Here is a 16,386-nt window from a genome sequence, read left to right as displayed (position 1 = left end):
TTTTAAAAGGAACATCATTTTTATTCTTCATACCATATTGTCATACTATATTATAATTGCTGGTTTCTATAATCAAATGTATCATAATGTACTAAATTAATGGACCCAGTCATGTTCATTGATTTCTGTGGGTTTACTTTACTACTGTAAGTAAAACTTAGTTGAATACTACCCATGTAGAGCAGGAGGTGCTTAATCTCAGGGTCACGGGTTCGAGTGTCACGTTGGGCAAAAAGGTTCCAGCATTGCAAGGAGTTGACTAAATGATCCTTGTGGTCCTTCCAACTCTACAATTCTGTGACAAAATATATGGAATCCGTGCCATCCCCACTTAGTAGAGGAAGGGCGAGAGTGTAGTGTGGCAGGAAAGAGGACCGTCTCTTTTTCTCAGTGCAGCACAGAAAGCAAGCAATCCGACAAGGAGACTGGCAGGCCAGCTGGGAAGGTTTTACACACACTGAATCTGTCCTGTGCTGCCAGTTTTCTGCCCCTGGTTTAAGTTACAGACTTGATATACACTGCAACTGCTTTCACCCTTGACCATTGGCCATACTTGCTGGAGCTGATGGCAGCTGTAGTCCTAAACATCTGGAGGACACGAGGTTGAGGAAGAATGGTTTAATCACTCTATCCTGCTGACTTCCAAAACAAATATAGATTTTTATCGTAGTACAGAGCATGATTCACTTTATTCCAACAAGGGTTAGCGGTAGAAATGGCTATTACTTATTAAAAACTTTAAGCTATAGCTTTATATGTATATATATCCCATTAATAATGTTTTATGTACTTCTTTTATTGATGTTTTAAGGATTTAGGGTATATGTAAAAAGAAATAATCTATATTTTTTTAAAAAAAGTTTTAAATATTTCAGTTTGTGATTATTGAGACAAAGGTAGACAAATTATTTTCAAAGATTTATTTGTGTAACTAAAGAGTAGGCAATATGGCAAGATTTTGTACTGCAACATAATATTGTCACTTAATGGTGCTTTTAACTGTCTCTTGAGAGCTCTCAAAAGCCAAATGACAGACTATAAAATGGCACAGGAGTTGATTCAGACAGACACCCATGTTATAGGCCTGTAGTTGTTAATGGAATACTTGAAGCAGAATTATATTGTGTTCAGATGCAGTGTTGTCAGGACCTACAAACTCAGCAAAACCATATTTTAGAAAAAAAAGCTTGTGCCTTTTTATCTGTATGAAGTTTCCTTGGCAATATTAATTGCAATTCAACGTTGTATTTCCAAAGTTGTATTTTATAAGTTTTAAATAATGTTTTTAGTTCAAAATTATTTTTAATGTTTGAAAACTATAAGTAGCTTGTTAGATAATACAATACATTTGCTATATAATACAGTGGTACCTCAGGTTAAGTACTTAATTTGTTCTGGAGGTCCGTTCTTAACCTGAAACTGTTCTTAACCTGAAGCACCACTTTACCTAATGGGCCTCCTGCTGCTGCCACACCGCCAGAGCACAATTTCTGTTCTCATCCTGAAGCAAAGTTCTTAACCCGAGGTACTATTTCTGGGTTAGCGGAGTCTGTAACCTGAAACGTATGTAACCCAAGGTACCACTGTACTAGAATTGTATATATTTGCCAGAAATACAAATTCTTATACAAAAGTATAAGAAGTGATGGAAAATGCTACAATTATACACATGGCATTTTCCTCTTGGCGTACTGTAGCAGAAAACATATTAGTATTCATGGCTGTATTAGGATGTTCTACACTGCCATCAATGCCTTGGAAGGGCAAAATGTGCAACTGGTGTGGTTGGTGATTGGGGACTTCTGGTTGAGTGGTGAACATGCCTCTGAATAATTGCTAATGTTTTACTGGTGTGTCCAGTGTGTTAGCAGGAAGGTTGTTTTTTCTTTGGTTTAAGTAGCTGAAGTTACGTTTTGGCATGTTATGTGTAGACGGTTCCACTCATGTCTCATAAAGAGCTGCTTCTGCCTCTTATACCAACAGCATCTGAATGGGAAACCTATAGAGCCTTGAAACTGTGCCATGGAGCCACCTCACAGAGGTGTAGATGACTGTAGTGGTCCCTGCTCCAAATCTAACTCCCCTTTCTGCTACCAAGGTTCACTGTTGCAACTTGGGCAGCTATTGGTGGATTTTTTTGTTGGTGGCTTTTCTATTATTGCTATACTAGGACCTACATAATCTGCTATAATGCTACTTGTGCCTCAGCTGCAAGAGATGACTGGTTACTAACATCCTCTTGCTGACTAATGGCATCTGCCCTGGAAGTGGCATCTGTGTCCTAGAGGAAGAGGGACAGCTTTCCATAGAAGGACATATTTTCTACACCTGACTAGCTTTGCAGACGGTCAATTCTATAAAATTTTTAGTAGAGTAGATGCATTTTCTTTCTGCCCCCTAATTTTGGAATGGTGACTTCAGTCCCTCCAAAGCACAGTTGCTTGCTAATAGGTTGGTGAAGATCTCTGCTTCTGTCTTTTGGCTTTCTTGCCCTTGAACACATGGGATACTTGAGATGAAAATTGAGATGGAGTGAAGTGGGTATTTTAGGAACCACCTGTTAGAGCCCGTTGTGCCTGTTTACTAGTTAAGGAACAGCTTCCAGTGTTATAATTGTGACAATTATTGTGGATTTTCATGTTACAGCAAAGAACAAACTCTGGATCAGAAAATAATATTTATTTTGTAGTAAAATATTAGGAACGAGTGGAATGTTACACTCAAAGCGTGGAAGTAGGTGGGCACATAATTTTGTTGCTTTGTGTGTGTTTCTAATTTCCCTCTAATGTAGAGTCTCCTGGGTTAACATTTGTATCCTGCCTTTTCGGCAGGAGCACAAGGTGTTGTGTGTGATTCCCCCGAGCTTTTTTTTATTTATTTAAATCCTCACAGCAGCCTTGTGAGCAAGGTTAGGTTGAGATTGGTGACTGACCCAGGCAGTGAGCAGAAACAGTGGCTTGGTTTGCATCAAACGGTAAGCCAAATTGTGGCTTACTGAGACCATGTGAACATGTGGGCTCCTGGAAAAGAGCTCGCAGCTGCTTTGTTTTTCCCTGATCCTTTTTACTGCTGATGAGCTAAGCTAAGGTCTCATGATTAAGCTTTCTTACTGCTAACCATGATCTTTATCCAAGGCTTGTTTTTTGTCTACAGCTTAACCATGAGCCATGGTTTGGATGACATGCTGAATCAAGGGTGGTGAGCCTGTAGCTCTCCATATGTAGTTGAATTTCAGCCCCCATCAGCCCCAGCCAGCATGGCCCAATGGTCAGGGAAGATAGGAGAACAATATCTGGTAGGCCAAAGGTTCCCTAACTCTGTTCTGACTTGGAGCGTCATGGGGGCAAAAAGGACTCATGAGGGAGGAGCAAAATGACTGTGAGCTCCTCTTGGGTTGCCTGTACATTCCATGTCTGGAATAAGGGAGAAAAGAAATGTTAATTCTGTACTTCATTACTGAAACTTCGTAACTGTACTTCACAACTCTTAAAAGTGTGTATGAGTGGTGGGTATGAGACCTTCAAAGTCCAGGGTCTAAAATAACTTTGCTACACAACTGATTTGGGTGTCAGGTCAAACCATGGTTAAGCTTTTTAAAACACATTTTCACATTGTATCTGAATCGAGCCTTTAATTGTACCTTTATATTGTACCTATATATCCGGTATTAGTCACTATTTATATATGCTTGTGTATTTCAAAATTATTTTGGTCTCAGTCTATAAAGGGATTAGACAAATAATAAAAGTAATTTTACCTAATTGTATAAAAGTGCTTAAAGCTTGCAATGGTAAGAAATACCTGATTTTTATACACTAAATGTTATTTTTTCCTTTTTGAATATAGATAGGCATTTCACTTGGTGACTCACACTGAAAATCTGCTACCTATCTATATCAAATGTATGCTAAAAGTTAGTCTATTAAAACTGTTAAGCTTTTTGATTACAGATGAATGAAAAAAGTCTTTCTCTATATAGGCTTCTTGAATTTCTTCCAAATTAGATTTTAAATGCCAATTAGGAGGTTGAATATAGTAAAATAAAAGCAAATACATCCAAAATAGCTTCACCTTATGGCTAGTTAGGCCTTTTCTCTCAAAAGTGGAACCTTTGCTCTGAGCATGGCTTTGAGAAAGATATTCAGCTTAATGAACACATTAATTAGAACCATAACTATTTATAAGATAATTAGAAACGAAGCATGGTAAACTGGGCTTTTCCTGCAATTAATGGAGGATTAATTACTGGAGGTAATGAAGTGGTTTTTTAAATGCATTAAGGTGAAGTACAGAGATTTGCAAGGCTTTGTGATAGTTGCATAATTATTTCAGGCTGTTTGAGCATAGCTCATATGAGATCGCTAATAAGCATCATTGCATCATTATGTATGCACTTAAAAAGACTTACCACCAAAATGACTGCCTAATTATTTCTAATTGGCAGGACTCTGTGTAGTCATTGAGCTGTTTGTAGCCATTTTAAGGTTCATTTAACCATCCTTGGGGCCATGTGATAGATGGAAAAAGCTTCAACTACATGCTGGCCTTGGCTGGCGCCGTTAATCAATTTTGGTGGGCTTCAGTTTGAAATGCATTTGCTCATACAGAGGTCAAAACCTGAAGTAGTCCAAGCAAAGTTTTGCTTTTTGAAATCACTTTACTGTATTCATTAGCAATTAGTAAAATAATTGTGTCTGTCACTATATTTGGATTTCCATATGACTTGGTATTCTTTCATCACTGTCCCTTCTCATGCCATATTAGCTTCACTGGAAACCAAATAGTCTTCCAACAGACCCTTTAACAACTTCAGTGAGGTGGCATATGTTCCCATATCCTACCATTCTTCGTTCATTTGTTAGCTTAAACAGTGCAGTACATTTCAACACAGTCATCTAATTTGCTCCCAATTGATTGCTGAGTGAAAGTTTCTACCCAAGGACAACATTTTAGGGCTTTCAATGATATCTCTAAGGAATTAGTCATTAAGCATTAAGAGTGGAAGCAAAAAGCAGTCAAATCGAATTCTGACATTTACCAGAGTTCTGTAGTTAGAGCTATCCATATCCAAGATGTTGACAGCTTTCTCTCTCTCTCTCGCTCTCTCATTCGACACACACAGTCAGACATCTTCTGATACATGAAAGTTGCTTAATATCGGCACTTGTTCTAGAAACTCAGTTGTACATCAATGTAAGTGCACCAGTTTGTTTTAAGAATTTGTGAATGCTGGAATGTCAGGTTAAAGTGATTTCTTCACTATGACCTAATTGGTATATAGTTATTTTATTGTAGTTTATCAGATTTAATGTGACATCCCATTAGGTAAGCGTCTGTAAAAAGTTTTCAATGAGTGCATTGTCCTGTTAAACATAATCATGACCATCTGTGGGATGTTGTCAAGGTACATAAGCCATTCATATACCTTTAAGCAAACAGCAGAGAAGCACATTGTAGACTTAATAAAAGAGGTCAATATTATCCTTTCCGTTCTGATAAATATACTTAATTTAATATTAAAACATAAGATTATATGTTCCCATTTAAGGTAAATGTGATAAATAGATTTTTGTACATTTTAAAATAACATTTAAATTGGGAGAGAACTTTGTAACATGCACTTAAACAGTATGACCTAGGTCAGCTAGTAGATTAAACACTATAAAAAACCTCCCCCTCCCCCCAGAGATTCATTTATTATTTGCTCTACAGACACCTCTCTTCAGTGTTCATGTGTTCAAAATATTTATATATTGCTATTCATCCAGGAATTCCATGGTGGTTAGCATATTTTAAAAATCAATAAGATAATATAAACCATTCAAATTGAAACCAACAATTAAACAATAGAAGAGTAGCAAAATAGGAGGGATAGCAGCACAGTGGGGGATAGCAGTAGTCAGTAAGTAGATTTCCTTCAGAATTTCCAAAAGAATGTATGGAATATATGAAAAGCAATCAAGGTGGAGGCTGCCCAGCTCCCTCAAGGAAGAATGTTCCAGAGTGTTGAAGCTACTAACGAAAAGGTGCAGAAGTTAATTTAGCCTGGATTTTGGCTCAATATCTCATCAGAAGATCTCAAGTGCTGGGGGATTCATACAGGAGGAGGTGTTCTTTGAGTTAATCAAGGCTAAGCCACACACAAAACCAACAAATGGGTTGTTGTGACTGGCCCTGACCTCAGAAGATGAACTGGACCTCCCGTTGCCCAAAAACTTCTGGGAGCAGACAGAGTCCTGCATTGCCGTCCCTGAAGATATCCATATTCCAGGGAGAGCCTCTTGAGACCTACCTCTGGGGATCATCCTCAGGGGCCCTCATGGTGTGTTCCAGTCAGAATGTCCATGAATAAGCGCCTAGTGGTGTCTGAGGGAGAGACTTTCAAGAGTACAGCTACCCAGGCTGTAGGCCCATGACCAAGTCCAACCACAAGAATCCAAAGTTGCTGTGCAACTCAGGAGTAGATGAGTACTTATGAATAAAGGTACTCCTCAAGATGAAGGACTTGTAGAATACCCTTAAGTACCAACAGCTGGGTGTGGCCAAAGAGGCTGACCTATATCGTTCCTTACTTGGAGCTTGCTAGTTGCTGGAACAACACAAGTCTCTAGCTCCTTAACCTACTCTGCCTAGATTGGATTATTTCTGTTGCTGTCACCTGGATTGTTATCATCTAATACTGTACCTGAATCATGCTTTCAGCTGAGACGGGTAACTTGGATCTGCCCCTGGTTTGTCTTTGACTTTGCACACTTGACCAATCCCAGCGTTGGTTGTGTGTGAGACCTTAACCTCCTTGAACTCTATAGGAGTTTGGGGCCTGGAGCAGGATATGAGTCTATGTATCTGGGGTGGAAAACTCTTTTCAGCTCAAGGGCTACATTCCCTTCAAGGTACATTTCCAGGGATGGGTAGGACCAGAAGCAAAAGTAAGTGGAGCAACACATGTTGATCAATATAGAGGTTTAAACCACCTTCTCTGTGCACTACATTCCTGGTCTAGATCAGGTGCCCATGTTGATGTTATTTTTAAAGGAAATGCAAGATGCGTTAAATGCAAAAAACATTTAATTTTTCATCTACTTTGGCTCTCAGTAGCATCGTGCCTGAGGATAATTTAGTTCTGAAATCAGTTGGATCTAACAAACTATTCTTATTGTTATTTACTTATTACCCACTTACTAAAAAAAATCTTTGTGCTGTAGAAAAGATTAAAAGCCAGAAGGGAAGAACATATTTGATTTCATTTCACTTTTAATTTGTATACCTCCTGACACCCTGGAGAGGTACTGCCTTTCAAAGTAGATAATACTTGTTAGGAGGACAAACTCTGACTCGATGTAAGGAATCTTTTTATGTTATTATAGAGGACTCAGGTTTTGACTGCTATCCCTGAACCTGAGATTTTAATAGCCATGCTAGAGGTTGCTGCCCCTGCTTGCATCACTAACCAACCCCACACACTTATCAATTTCCCTCTTTTTACACCTGACCAAGCCCCCTTTATCTCCCTTTCCACCTCATCCCCAAAGTCCCCTCCCCCACCTTTTTGTCTTTTGTAGGTGGTTTCCACTGCCTCTGTATATCTTAAATCAGTTGATAGAATAGATACTCTAATATTCAGAGAACGATAAATGCCAGCAGTTCTTTGTTAGGTACTAGTGAAATACCCATCATTTTGATTGGCAATTCCAGTGGATGTCGGGGAAGAAAGGGAGTACTACTAGATCACAAGGATGCCAATGGCAGGGAGGAAGTACTCCTCACCCCTCTAGGATCTGGAAACTTAGCAACAGGAAGTTACCTTATGCAGAGTCAGACCATTAGTCTGTCTAGCTCAGTATTGTCTGCAATGACTGGCAATGGCTCTCCAGTTTTAAATAGTGCTTTTTTCCTCCAGATACCAGGGATAGGGCCCAGAAATTATGACATGAAAGCTCAACTGATGAGCTACATGAGATATGGGAACTCTTCTTCCCCTCCTTGCTTGGAACTTTCCGTAGTCAAACAAGGGGAATGCGGTGGTGAGAGATGCTGCAGGCTAGTAGTGATGACTTATTGTGGGTGAAAAGTGAGACCTCTGTGTTCAGATTCAAGGGCATCCAAGTGCAACAGAGGAAAAGTTCAGTATTCATCAAGGTGAAAATTGAAATGTTCCTCATGTTTTTGATTTTAAGTATGTTGAGTTTTGAAAATGTGGTAAACCATCTATGTATGCAGTGGTGCTAGAAATCAGAACTTTAACGATCTTACGTTTTAGAGTAGTAGTCTACACATTTATTTATTGTGTCTAACAACAAATACTGCAAAATTTTAATATGTGACGTGTTGAGAATATCTGACAAATTACTTAATAGCTTCTTAACTAACTCCACACTGCTTATTGTATGTAAAATAATCTTAAAACAAATAACTTAGAATCAAGAGATGGCTTTTTTTATCTTGTAGAACGATGCTGCCAGAAAAGAAACCCTTTAGTAGTAGTAGAAGGCACTAATAGAAATACAGGCACCCCCACACTTATGTGTGATTGACTTGTGTGCGACCGTATATGTGCAGCATTGTGAAATAATTAAGTAATTTAATTCATACCAGGGAATGGAGGGAGAGAGCTGGAGAGTCCTTGTGGCTCGACACGCTTCGAGGAGCCCAAAGAGGACTTCAGTGAGGGCGGAGAAGAGACTGGATGCACAGCAGGGTTTTATTTAGGGTTCATAGCCTCATCCAACAGCTGATATGTGGTAGCATAGCAGCGGCTGCCGCTTTTCCGCATGTCCTCCGGCCTCCTGCTGACCCCAGAGCTTGAGTTCCAGTTGTGGATATTTTGGGTACAGTATTTTTGATCTAGACTGGAGAGAGAATGGCAGAGAGGGCATTTAAAGGGTGTTTAGATGGCACTCCCTACTTACGTGATTTTCACTGACGTGCATGGGGGGCCGGAACATAATGTAAGTGGGGAGTTGCCTGTATAACAACATTCAGCATTTCAAATCTGTAATAAATGAATATACGTCTAGCTATTAGATCGAAGCAAAGTTGTGTGTGTCCATACCTGATCACGCTAAGTGTTTTTCTTGGCAACCTTAGCCCTACATCTGCAGAACTTATGAACATCCAGAAAAGCTGTTTGTTTTGACTTGTGTAAAGTAAAGTAAAGGGTTCTCTAGATAAAAAAGGCACTTCAGATGACTAAGGGAGGAAGATGATAGGATTTTCCAGGACCGAAGGAGGAGTTAGGCATGGAGGCGGAAAGCATACATGCTCTATTTGCTTGTTCATGTGGGATATGTGTAAACACAGGGCAGAGGGAAGGCCAATATACACGAGTGCTAGAACATTTTGGATAATTTTCCAGTACTGTACGACTCTTTACATCTTTAGAGGTGGAAATGAAACACTTATGAGCATTAAAGTGTGTGAGTAGATTGCTTCCAAATTGGCTTATGCAGACTTAAGTTTATCTCAAATAAAGCAGAAGTTTTGTTTCCCAACAGTGTAGTTGAATTGATATGATGCCTTTAACAATAGTCTTCAGTGATAATCCATGTTGAGCAACACACTTTTTTTGTGTGTGTGAGCTTTGCATCTCTGTCCATGCCCAACAGGTTTGCTAGGCATGGACTGGGAGGTGAAGAAGCACTTAGTCTTGAATTCATTCAAGAAGACCAGATTTTACGTGGAACAACGCTGTAAGATGACTGCAGGAAAATATTTCAGTTGGATCCAGTTCTGCTCAGCAACATTCAGCTTGTGCTGGATGCAGGGGGTCAGGGAGACAATCTTTATCAACTCTTAATCCTTCTGCAGCCCGTTGAGCCTCAGGAAAAGTGCCCCAGAAGGTTGGGGGACTGCTGGAGCAACATGAGAGGCAATGTAAGGGACTGCAGGAGAAAGTGGGGAGACTTTGCTGAATCTTGGTGCCTTCTGTGAGTGGAAGAGTTCTTCCGTTGCGGAATGGGCCAATCTGCTTCCAACCTATCAAGTTGAAAATAAGTTGTGCAACTCTGTTGTATTTATCTCATAGCTTGTGTCTTGAATGGAATAATATTATTTATATTTTGAAATGTTGTGGTAAATATATTGCCAAAAGTGTTGGTTGACTTTTTTAGGGAGACTTAAATTACAAGGACTGTCATTAAACCAACAGCTGTTATTGATAGGTGTGTCCATAAAAACTTGACATTATTGAAAACCCAATTCATGGGTGGGTGCTGTTTTCCAGTGTTCATAATTCATTAAAATTTAGCACATGCCATCTTAAGACTGGTCCTCATGTTTGATATCATTTGCTTAAGCTGCCTGATAGAGTGGGGTGAAAAGAAGACCCAAACTATTTTTCTACTTTTGAAAAGTGTGTGCTTGTTGATTTTTTAACTATTAAAAAAAAGAAGATTAGATGGCATTTTAGTGTGTTGGAGCAATATAATTGGGGTAATGCTAAATGACACTGACCTCATTTCCTAGAGAACAATGAAAATTAGTAGTTTCACATTTTATTAGGCTGATATTCCAGATGTAGTGTATATTTAATTAAGTGTAGTTTCCTTTTGGATATGGTATGTGTATCTGTTTTTTGTCGCAAATTCTTTCTAGTTTTACAGTTTTCCACATGTTTTCTTTCACCATTTATGGTTTTTTTCAAAGCAGAGCTATGAGGGCTTAAATCACTTTAGTATGCAGCAAAACAGTTCTCATTCAAACAATAAACGCCATTTTAAAAAGCCCTTAGATCTTCTGTCACTTCATAAATACAAATGTATAAAAACAGTATGCAGTTGTAGTGCCCACCTGCTAATTAAATGCAGATTTCCTCAAACTAGTTTTAAAATCTGCTTTATTTGTTTCAACTCTGTCTCTGTTTGGATTACATATGGCTCTTGTGAAACTAATTATGCTTATGGAGCAGCTGTTAAATTTAGTGCAAGTCATTTTATCCAATATTTTACATTTTAATTGATTACCTGTGAAGAAATTAGCAAATTAGCACTTATTGTGCAGTAACTGAATAGTCTTTTATAGATATTTTCAGGGTTTTCAGGGGTTTTTTTTTTTAGCAAGTGGGCAAAGTGCTGAAGGAATAAAGACATTGCTTAGGAGTTAGACAGGAAATATTTTGGTGAACTCTTATTATCTGGTGTGAAATTCCGGGATGCTGAGTGATGCCAAGCATCTGTGTGTGTTCTGTAAGTTAGACATAAAAAGATTGGAAAGAAATGGCTTTTTCATAGGATTTGTGTAGCATATGGGCTTATCTGGATCTAAGAAGTCTTTGAAGATCTTTGAACTTGACTAAATGACTTAACCTTTGGCATGATGGGTGTGTGCTATGGTGCTCTGAAAGCTTTTCCCCCTTTTTTTGGAGGGGGCAGGTCTGGTAGCCCATTTTCCATGTTAATTTCTTCTACACCATCACTTCCTTTTTTGTCTTCCTTTCTGTGATAAAACTACTTTGTCATTCGATTGTAACTATGAAAATATACATAATAGAATCTTGTTAAAAATTCAGGATGCTATCTTTAATAAATTATATGTGGATTAGACTCATTGAAATCAACATAGGAATAAGCATACCCCACTTTCATTTCAAGGTAAATTCTCATCTCTCCTTAGCCCTTAGCCCTATGTTATTTTTCCTCCTAGTAAAAAGGAGAGGTCTATACTTTGGTGGTCTCAGTAGGAATGGGATTCAGTAGATGTAGGGCAACCAATGATGTCGCCTGCCCTGTTACAGATTTGGCACAAGCAGCAGGAGCCCTGGGCTGTCTCAGCTGGGAAGGGGGAACCTTCCCGATCCCCAGCTGAGCTGTGCAAACAAGCTGTGTTGTCGCAGCCCGTGAGTGAGAGCTGGGGAAGTTTCACCAGGTGCTTTGTGGGCAGAGGCCAATGCAGCTTGTTTTTTCAATATCGCGGTATATTGCCAAACCACGATGTTAGGCTGGTGAAACACCGCCATGTTGAAAAACTGATATCGCCCAGCCCTACTCCTCCCCATTTCATCTTCACAACAACCCTGTGAAGTAGGGTAGGCTAAAGTATGCTGATTGGCCAAGGTCACCCAGTGAGCTTCATGGCTGAGGGGAGATTTGAACCTCAGGTCATAGTCCAACACTCTAACCATTGTGAATCAGAATTTTACAGCACCAAATGCTTCTGCAGCATGAGTCCCAAGTGCCTCAAACTGGACTAGTGAATCCATGCCTCATGGGATTATATAGCATGGTTTTAGAGACCAGTATCTCATAACCTGAACTGTGCTGGCATTGGCTAACATAATGTATAATGGTAAGGTAAAGGTAAAGGTACCCCTGCCCGTACGGGCCAGTCTTGACAGACTCTAGGGTTGCGCGCCCATCTCACTCAAAGAGGCCGGGGGCCAGCGCTGTCCGAAGACACTTCCGGGTCACGTGGCCAGTGTGACATCGCTGCTCTGGCGAGCCAGAGCCGCACACGGAAACGCTGTTTACCTTCCCGCTAGTAAGCGGTCCCTATTTATCTACTTGCACCCGAGAGTGCTTTCGAACTTGCTAGGTTGGCAGGCGCTGGGACCGAAAGATGGGAGCGCACCCCGCTGCGGGGATTTGAACCGCCGACCTTTCGATCGGCAAGCCCTAGGCGCTGAGGCTTTTACCCACAGCGCCACCCGCGTCCCTAATGTAGGAACATTTTGCAACATGAGCAGCCTCCTGGAATGTGCTTATGGCAGTGGTGGGTACAGCTGGAGGCAAAAGTAGATGTGGATACAAACAAAAATGAGTGTAACAAAGGACACAACTCTTCCCTTTGTACAGCAAGGTTGTATTCTAGCCACACTAAAGCCAGGAAATTCTATACATACCCTCTCGCACAACTATCCGTCCAGGCATCATCACAGTTTAAGAATACCTTCCAAGCCAGCAAAAGCCCTCAAGGGAGAGTTTGGAGTAGGGCCAGTGAAAAGGGTAGTCTGGTCAGGGTATTTGTGGCCTAGGCAGAATCCTTGAGGCCTGGATGGTCACACTAGGCTGCCAGGCCTGTTGCCCTATCCTTGCTGTATAAAGTGGACACTTGTCACATACCCTCCAACATTTCACCGATGAAAATAGGGACATCCTATTCCAGAATGATTCTTTTACTATTTATACCCTACACATCTTACTGGTTTGCCCCAGCACTCTGGGCAGCTTCCAACATATATAAAAACACAATAAAACATTAAACATTAAAAAATCCTTCCCTATGCAGCAGGGGTAGTCAACCTTTTTATACCTACCACCCGCTAATGCATCTTTCTTGATGATAAAATTTCCTCACCTCCCACCAGTGCTTGATGGAAGGAGGGGTCAGCTTGTGCCGTAGAACCCCCTACCGCCCACCTAGAATCCTGAAACACCCACTAGTGGACGGTACGGACGGCTCAGTGCTTGCATAACTCCATACCCTCCAACATGTCTCCATTGAAAATAGGGACATCCTACCATTCCCTCCAACATTTATCCAGTGAAAATAAGGACAACCTAAGGAAAAGCGGGACATTCTGGGATCAAATCAGAAACCGGGACAGCTTCTCTAAATCAGGGATGTCCCTGGAAAATAGGGACACTTGGAGGGCTTGTTGTAGCTATGAGACTACAGTTGCATTCAGATGTAATATTAAACCACGGGTTAGTGGTACGGTTCCTCCTTCATATGCAGTTCTTATCTTTCATTTGCAATTTGTAAACAAAATGTAGTTTCCTAGAACTGTGGTTTGTAAAAAAACAACAACCGGTTTGTTAACAAACCAGGATTTGGACAAAATGTGAAAGTGCAGTTTGTGATACACTGCAAATGTAGACTTTAGATCTCATTGTCTTGTGTATGTAAAAGCAAGAAAGGGAAAAGTCTTTAGGTCTAAGACTTACTCTTGCACATTCATTCTTACAACACTATACCATGATTTAGTGTGTTTGAATGCCGCGTAAGCTTGTACCCTAAGGGAAAAAGTTATCTTTCTAAGTTTTGTATGTGGAAGCTTTATCGGTAAGAAGCAGCACTTGAAATGTTTCCAGAAAATTTTGGGGAACTCTGAACCTGGTATATTGGTGGGATAACCTCCTAGTGGCATAAAGTGAACCATGCAACATCTTCCAATAAAGAAAATGCCACATTGAGTGGATTATAGAAGACTGATTCTAAACTGATTTAGAATCTGCAACATCAGCATTTTTCACTAAAGCTATAGCTGTGTGGAGTGGCAGTTCATTGAATTCATTGCAGAACATTCCTCATCATCTGTTTGAAAGGATGTAAGGCAACTGTCGGTGGTTGCTGCTTCATTAGGACCACCATTCTGTTTAAGAAATTTTAATCAATCTTCAGGTTTTAGTAGATTAAATGAGTGTATTGCATTACATTTGTAAATGCTTAAAATCAGGATTTCTAATAGGAAGCATACAGGGTTTTATATCTGCACTGTGAAATCGAGGTTTTTTAAAAAAAGTTTGTACAAAATAAAAGATTAAAGTGCGATTGTCACCATCTCTTTTCATTTCTTCCTAGCACCTAGTTTTCTGTGTTATACTGCCTGTGCTCATGGAGAATAACTTAAGAGCTCCATTAAAAAGTAATGCAAAAAATGGTTTAGCATTCATTATGAACAGCCTTGAAATCACATGCTTCCTCCTTCTACCCCCTCATAGGTTGCAATAAAATACTTGCATTCCTGATACAGCAACAAGCCATATTTTGCTGTTTTGCTCTGAACTGAAAAAGTGTGATATGTGCAAACCATAGTTTGTTTATTTAAATAATTTTAAGACCCCTTTCAGGTTACAACACCCTCACAAGGTAGTTTTTTGCAAGAGTCTAGCATTCCTGAAAATACAGTAATTGCAATTAAGCCCAGTAGCTTTTTAAAAACCAGCAGTGATGGGGCCATATGTATCTTCCTGGGAAGAGAGTTCCAAAGGTGTGGGTCCATAACTGGAAGAAACAAACAAACCCACTTTGCTTACTGTTCAACCTTATAGGTCCCACTCCAGACCTCAACAACGGTCTTATAGCCGAAGCAGTGAAAGGACCAGTCACAGAAGAACACGCAGCAGATCTCGTGATAAAGAAAGACGTAAAGGCAGAGATAAAGAGAAGACAAGAGAGAAGGAGCGGGCTAGAGGAAAAGAAAAGGACCAGCATTATACCCAAAGTGGGTAAGTAACAAAGGAAATTAATTAATGAAATAGTGAGATAATTTGAATATCATAGTGTTATTTTTTCCCTTGGTTTTACGTAATTTCTTTTAGAAATATTTAATATGTTGTGATCTTATATAGATCCCAGTAGTCCTTCTCTCCTGGCCCCAAATGCAGGCCACTAATCAGGTTAGCAGTTATTTAACATCAGCATATCTGCAGGAAATAGTAGTCACAGGCATCGGCCCAGTTCACATGTCATAGTTTAAAACAAATTAAGGTTTAATGTGAATGAGCAGTAAGTTGGTGCACATTGCTGAAAATGTCTTGCTCCACTCCACTGCTCTTACTGCTGTTGTGTTGTGGAAAGATAAACCTGGCATGCTGTGTCATATTAACTCAGGCTCATGGTTTGTTTCATCAAAAAAACTATGAGCTGTAAGATAAGAATAAACATTGGTTTCCATTTGTGAGTTTTTTGGAGGACACAAACCTGCTCCTGGATTTGGAGAGCACAAGCCATACTCTAACCTGTGTCTGCAGCAGAGGAGCACTATGGGAACTTTTGATCACCGTACAGTAGCAGGCTGCTTTTTTTTTACATTAAACCATAGTATTTTAAACTCTAGTATTTTAAACTATGGTTTATGTGATGTGCAAGCAAGGCCATTCATTAGGACCTTGTTTTTCCTGTTTCTATCACCATGTTAGCATGTGTCTTTCACTATCTGTAGCAATTGTTTCTGCTGTGTATGTGGCGATACTGAGTCATAATAGTAAAAATATTTCTGTAGCACTTCAGAGTGTGCAAAGAGCTTCATATGCATGATCTCAGTAATATTTTCAACAATGTTGTAAGCTAAGCAAGTATTACTAATTTTATTTTGCTGCAGACAGCGTACAAAATGATTTAGGGGTAAAAATATATTATGAGCATAGGTTCAGCATCTTGGATCCTGTCCTTCCTTCTTTTCTTGACATAAAATTCACGTTCACAGATCCAGAGTTTAAAGAAACAGAGGACTAAAATAATATGTCTGGATGCAGTGATGGGATGGATTAGGGCCAATAAACTAAAACTGAATCCTGGCAAAATAGGTCTGTGACTGAGTTGTCCTCAAGTTTGGGAACTGGAAAGTTTATCTGTTTTCGGTGGAGTTGCCCACTCTCTGAAGGAATGGGTATGCAGTCACTGGGGAACCAGATGGCTTTAGTGGTTTGGAGCACCTTTTACTAGGTT

General features: G+C 39.8%; 1 protein-coding gene across 3 annotated transcripts in view; it reads left to right on the top strand.

Moving 5' to 3' along the window:
- The window catches only part of RSRC1 (arginine and serine rich coiled-coil 1), a 161,138-nt gene that overhangs the window by 20,543 nt on the left and 124,209 nt on the right, over positions 1 to 16,386 (top strand). For all 3 annotated transcript variants that reach the window (XM_083442932.1, XM_083442930.1, XM_083442931.1), the window contains exon 4: positions 14,988 to 15,164. In XM_083442932.1, coding sequence (XP_083299058.1) covers positions 14,988 to 15,164 — 177 coding nt within the window. The remainder of the gene's footprint in view (positions 1 to 14,987; positions 15,165 to 16,386) is intronic.

This window comes from Podarcis tiliguerta, assembly GCF_965153285.1.
Source record: "Podarcis tiliguerta genome assembly, chromosome: 5".
NCBI classification, from domain to species: Eukaryota; Metazoa; Chordata; class Lepidosauria; order Squamata; family Lacertidae; genus Podarcis; species Podarcis tiliguerta.
This window is presented reverse-complemented; position numbering and strand designations above follow the sequence as displayed.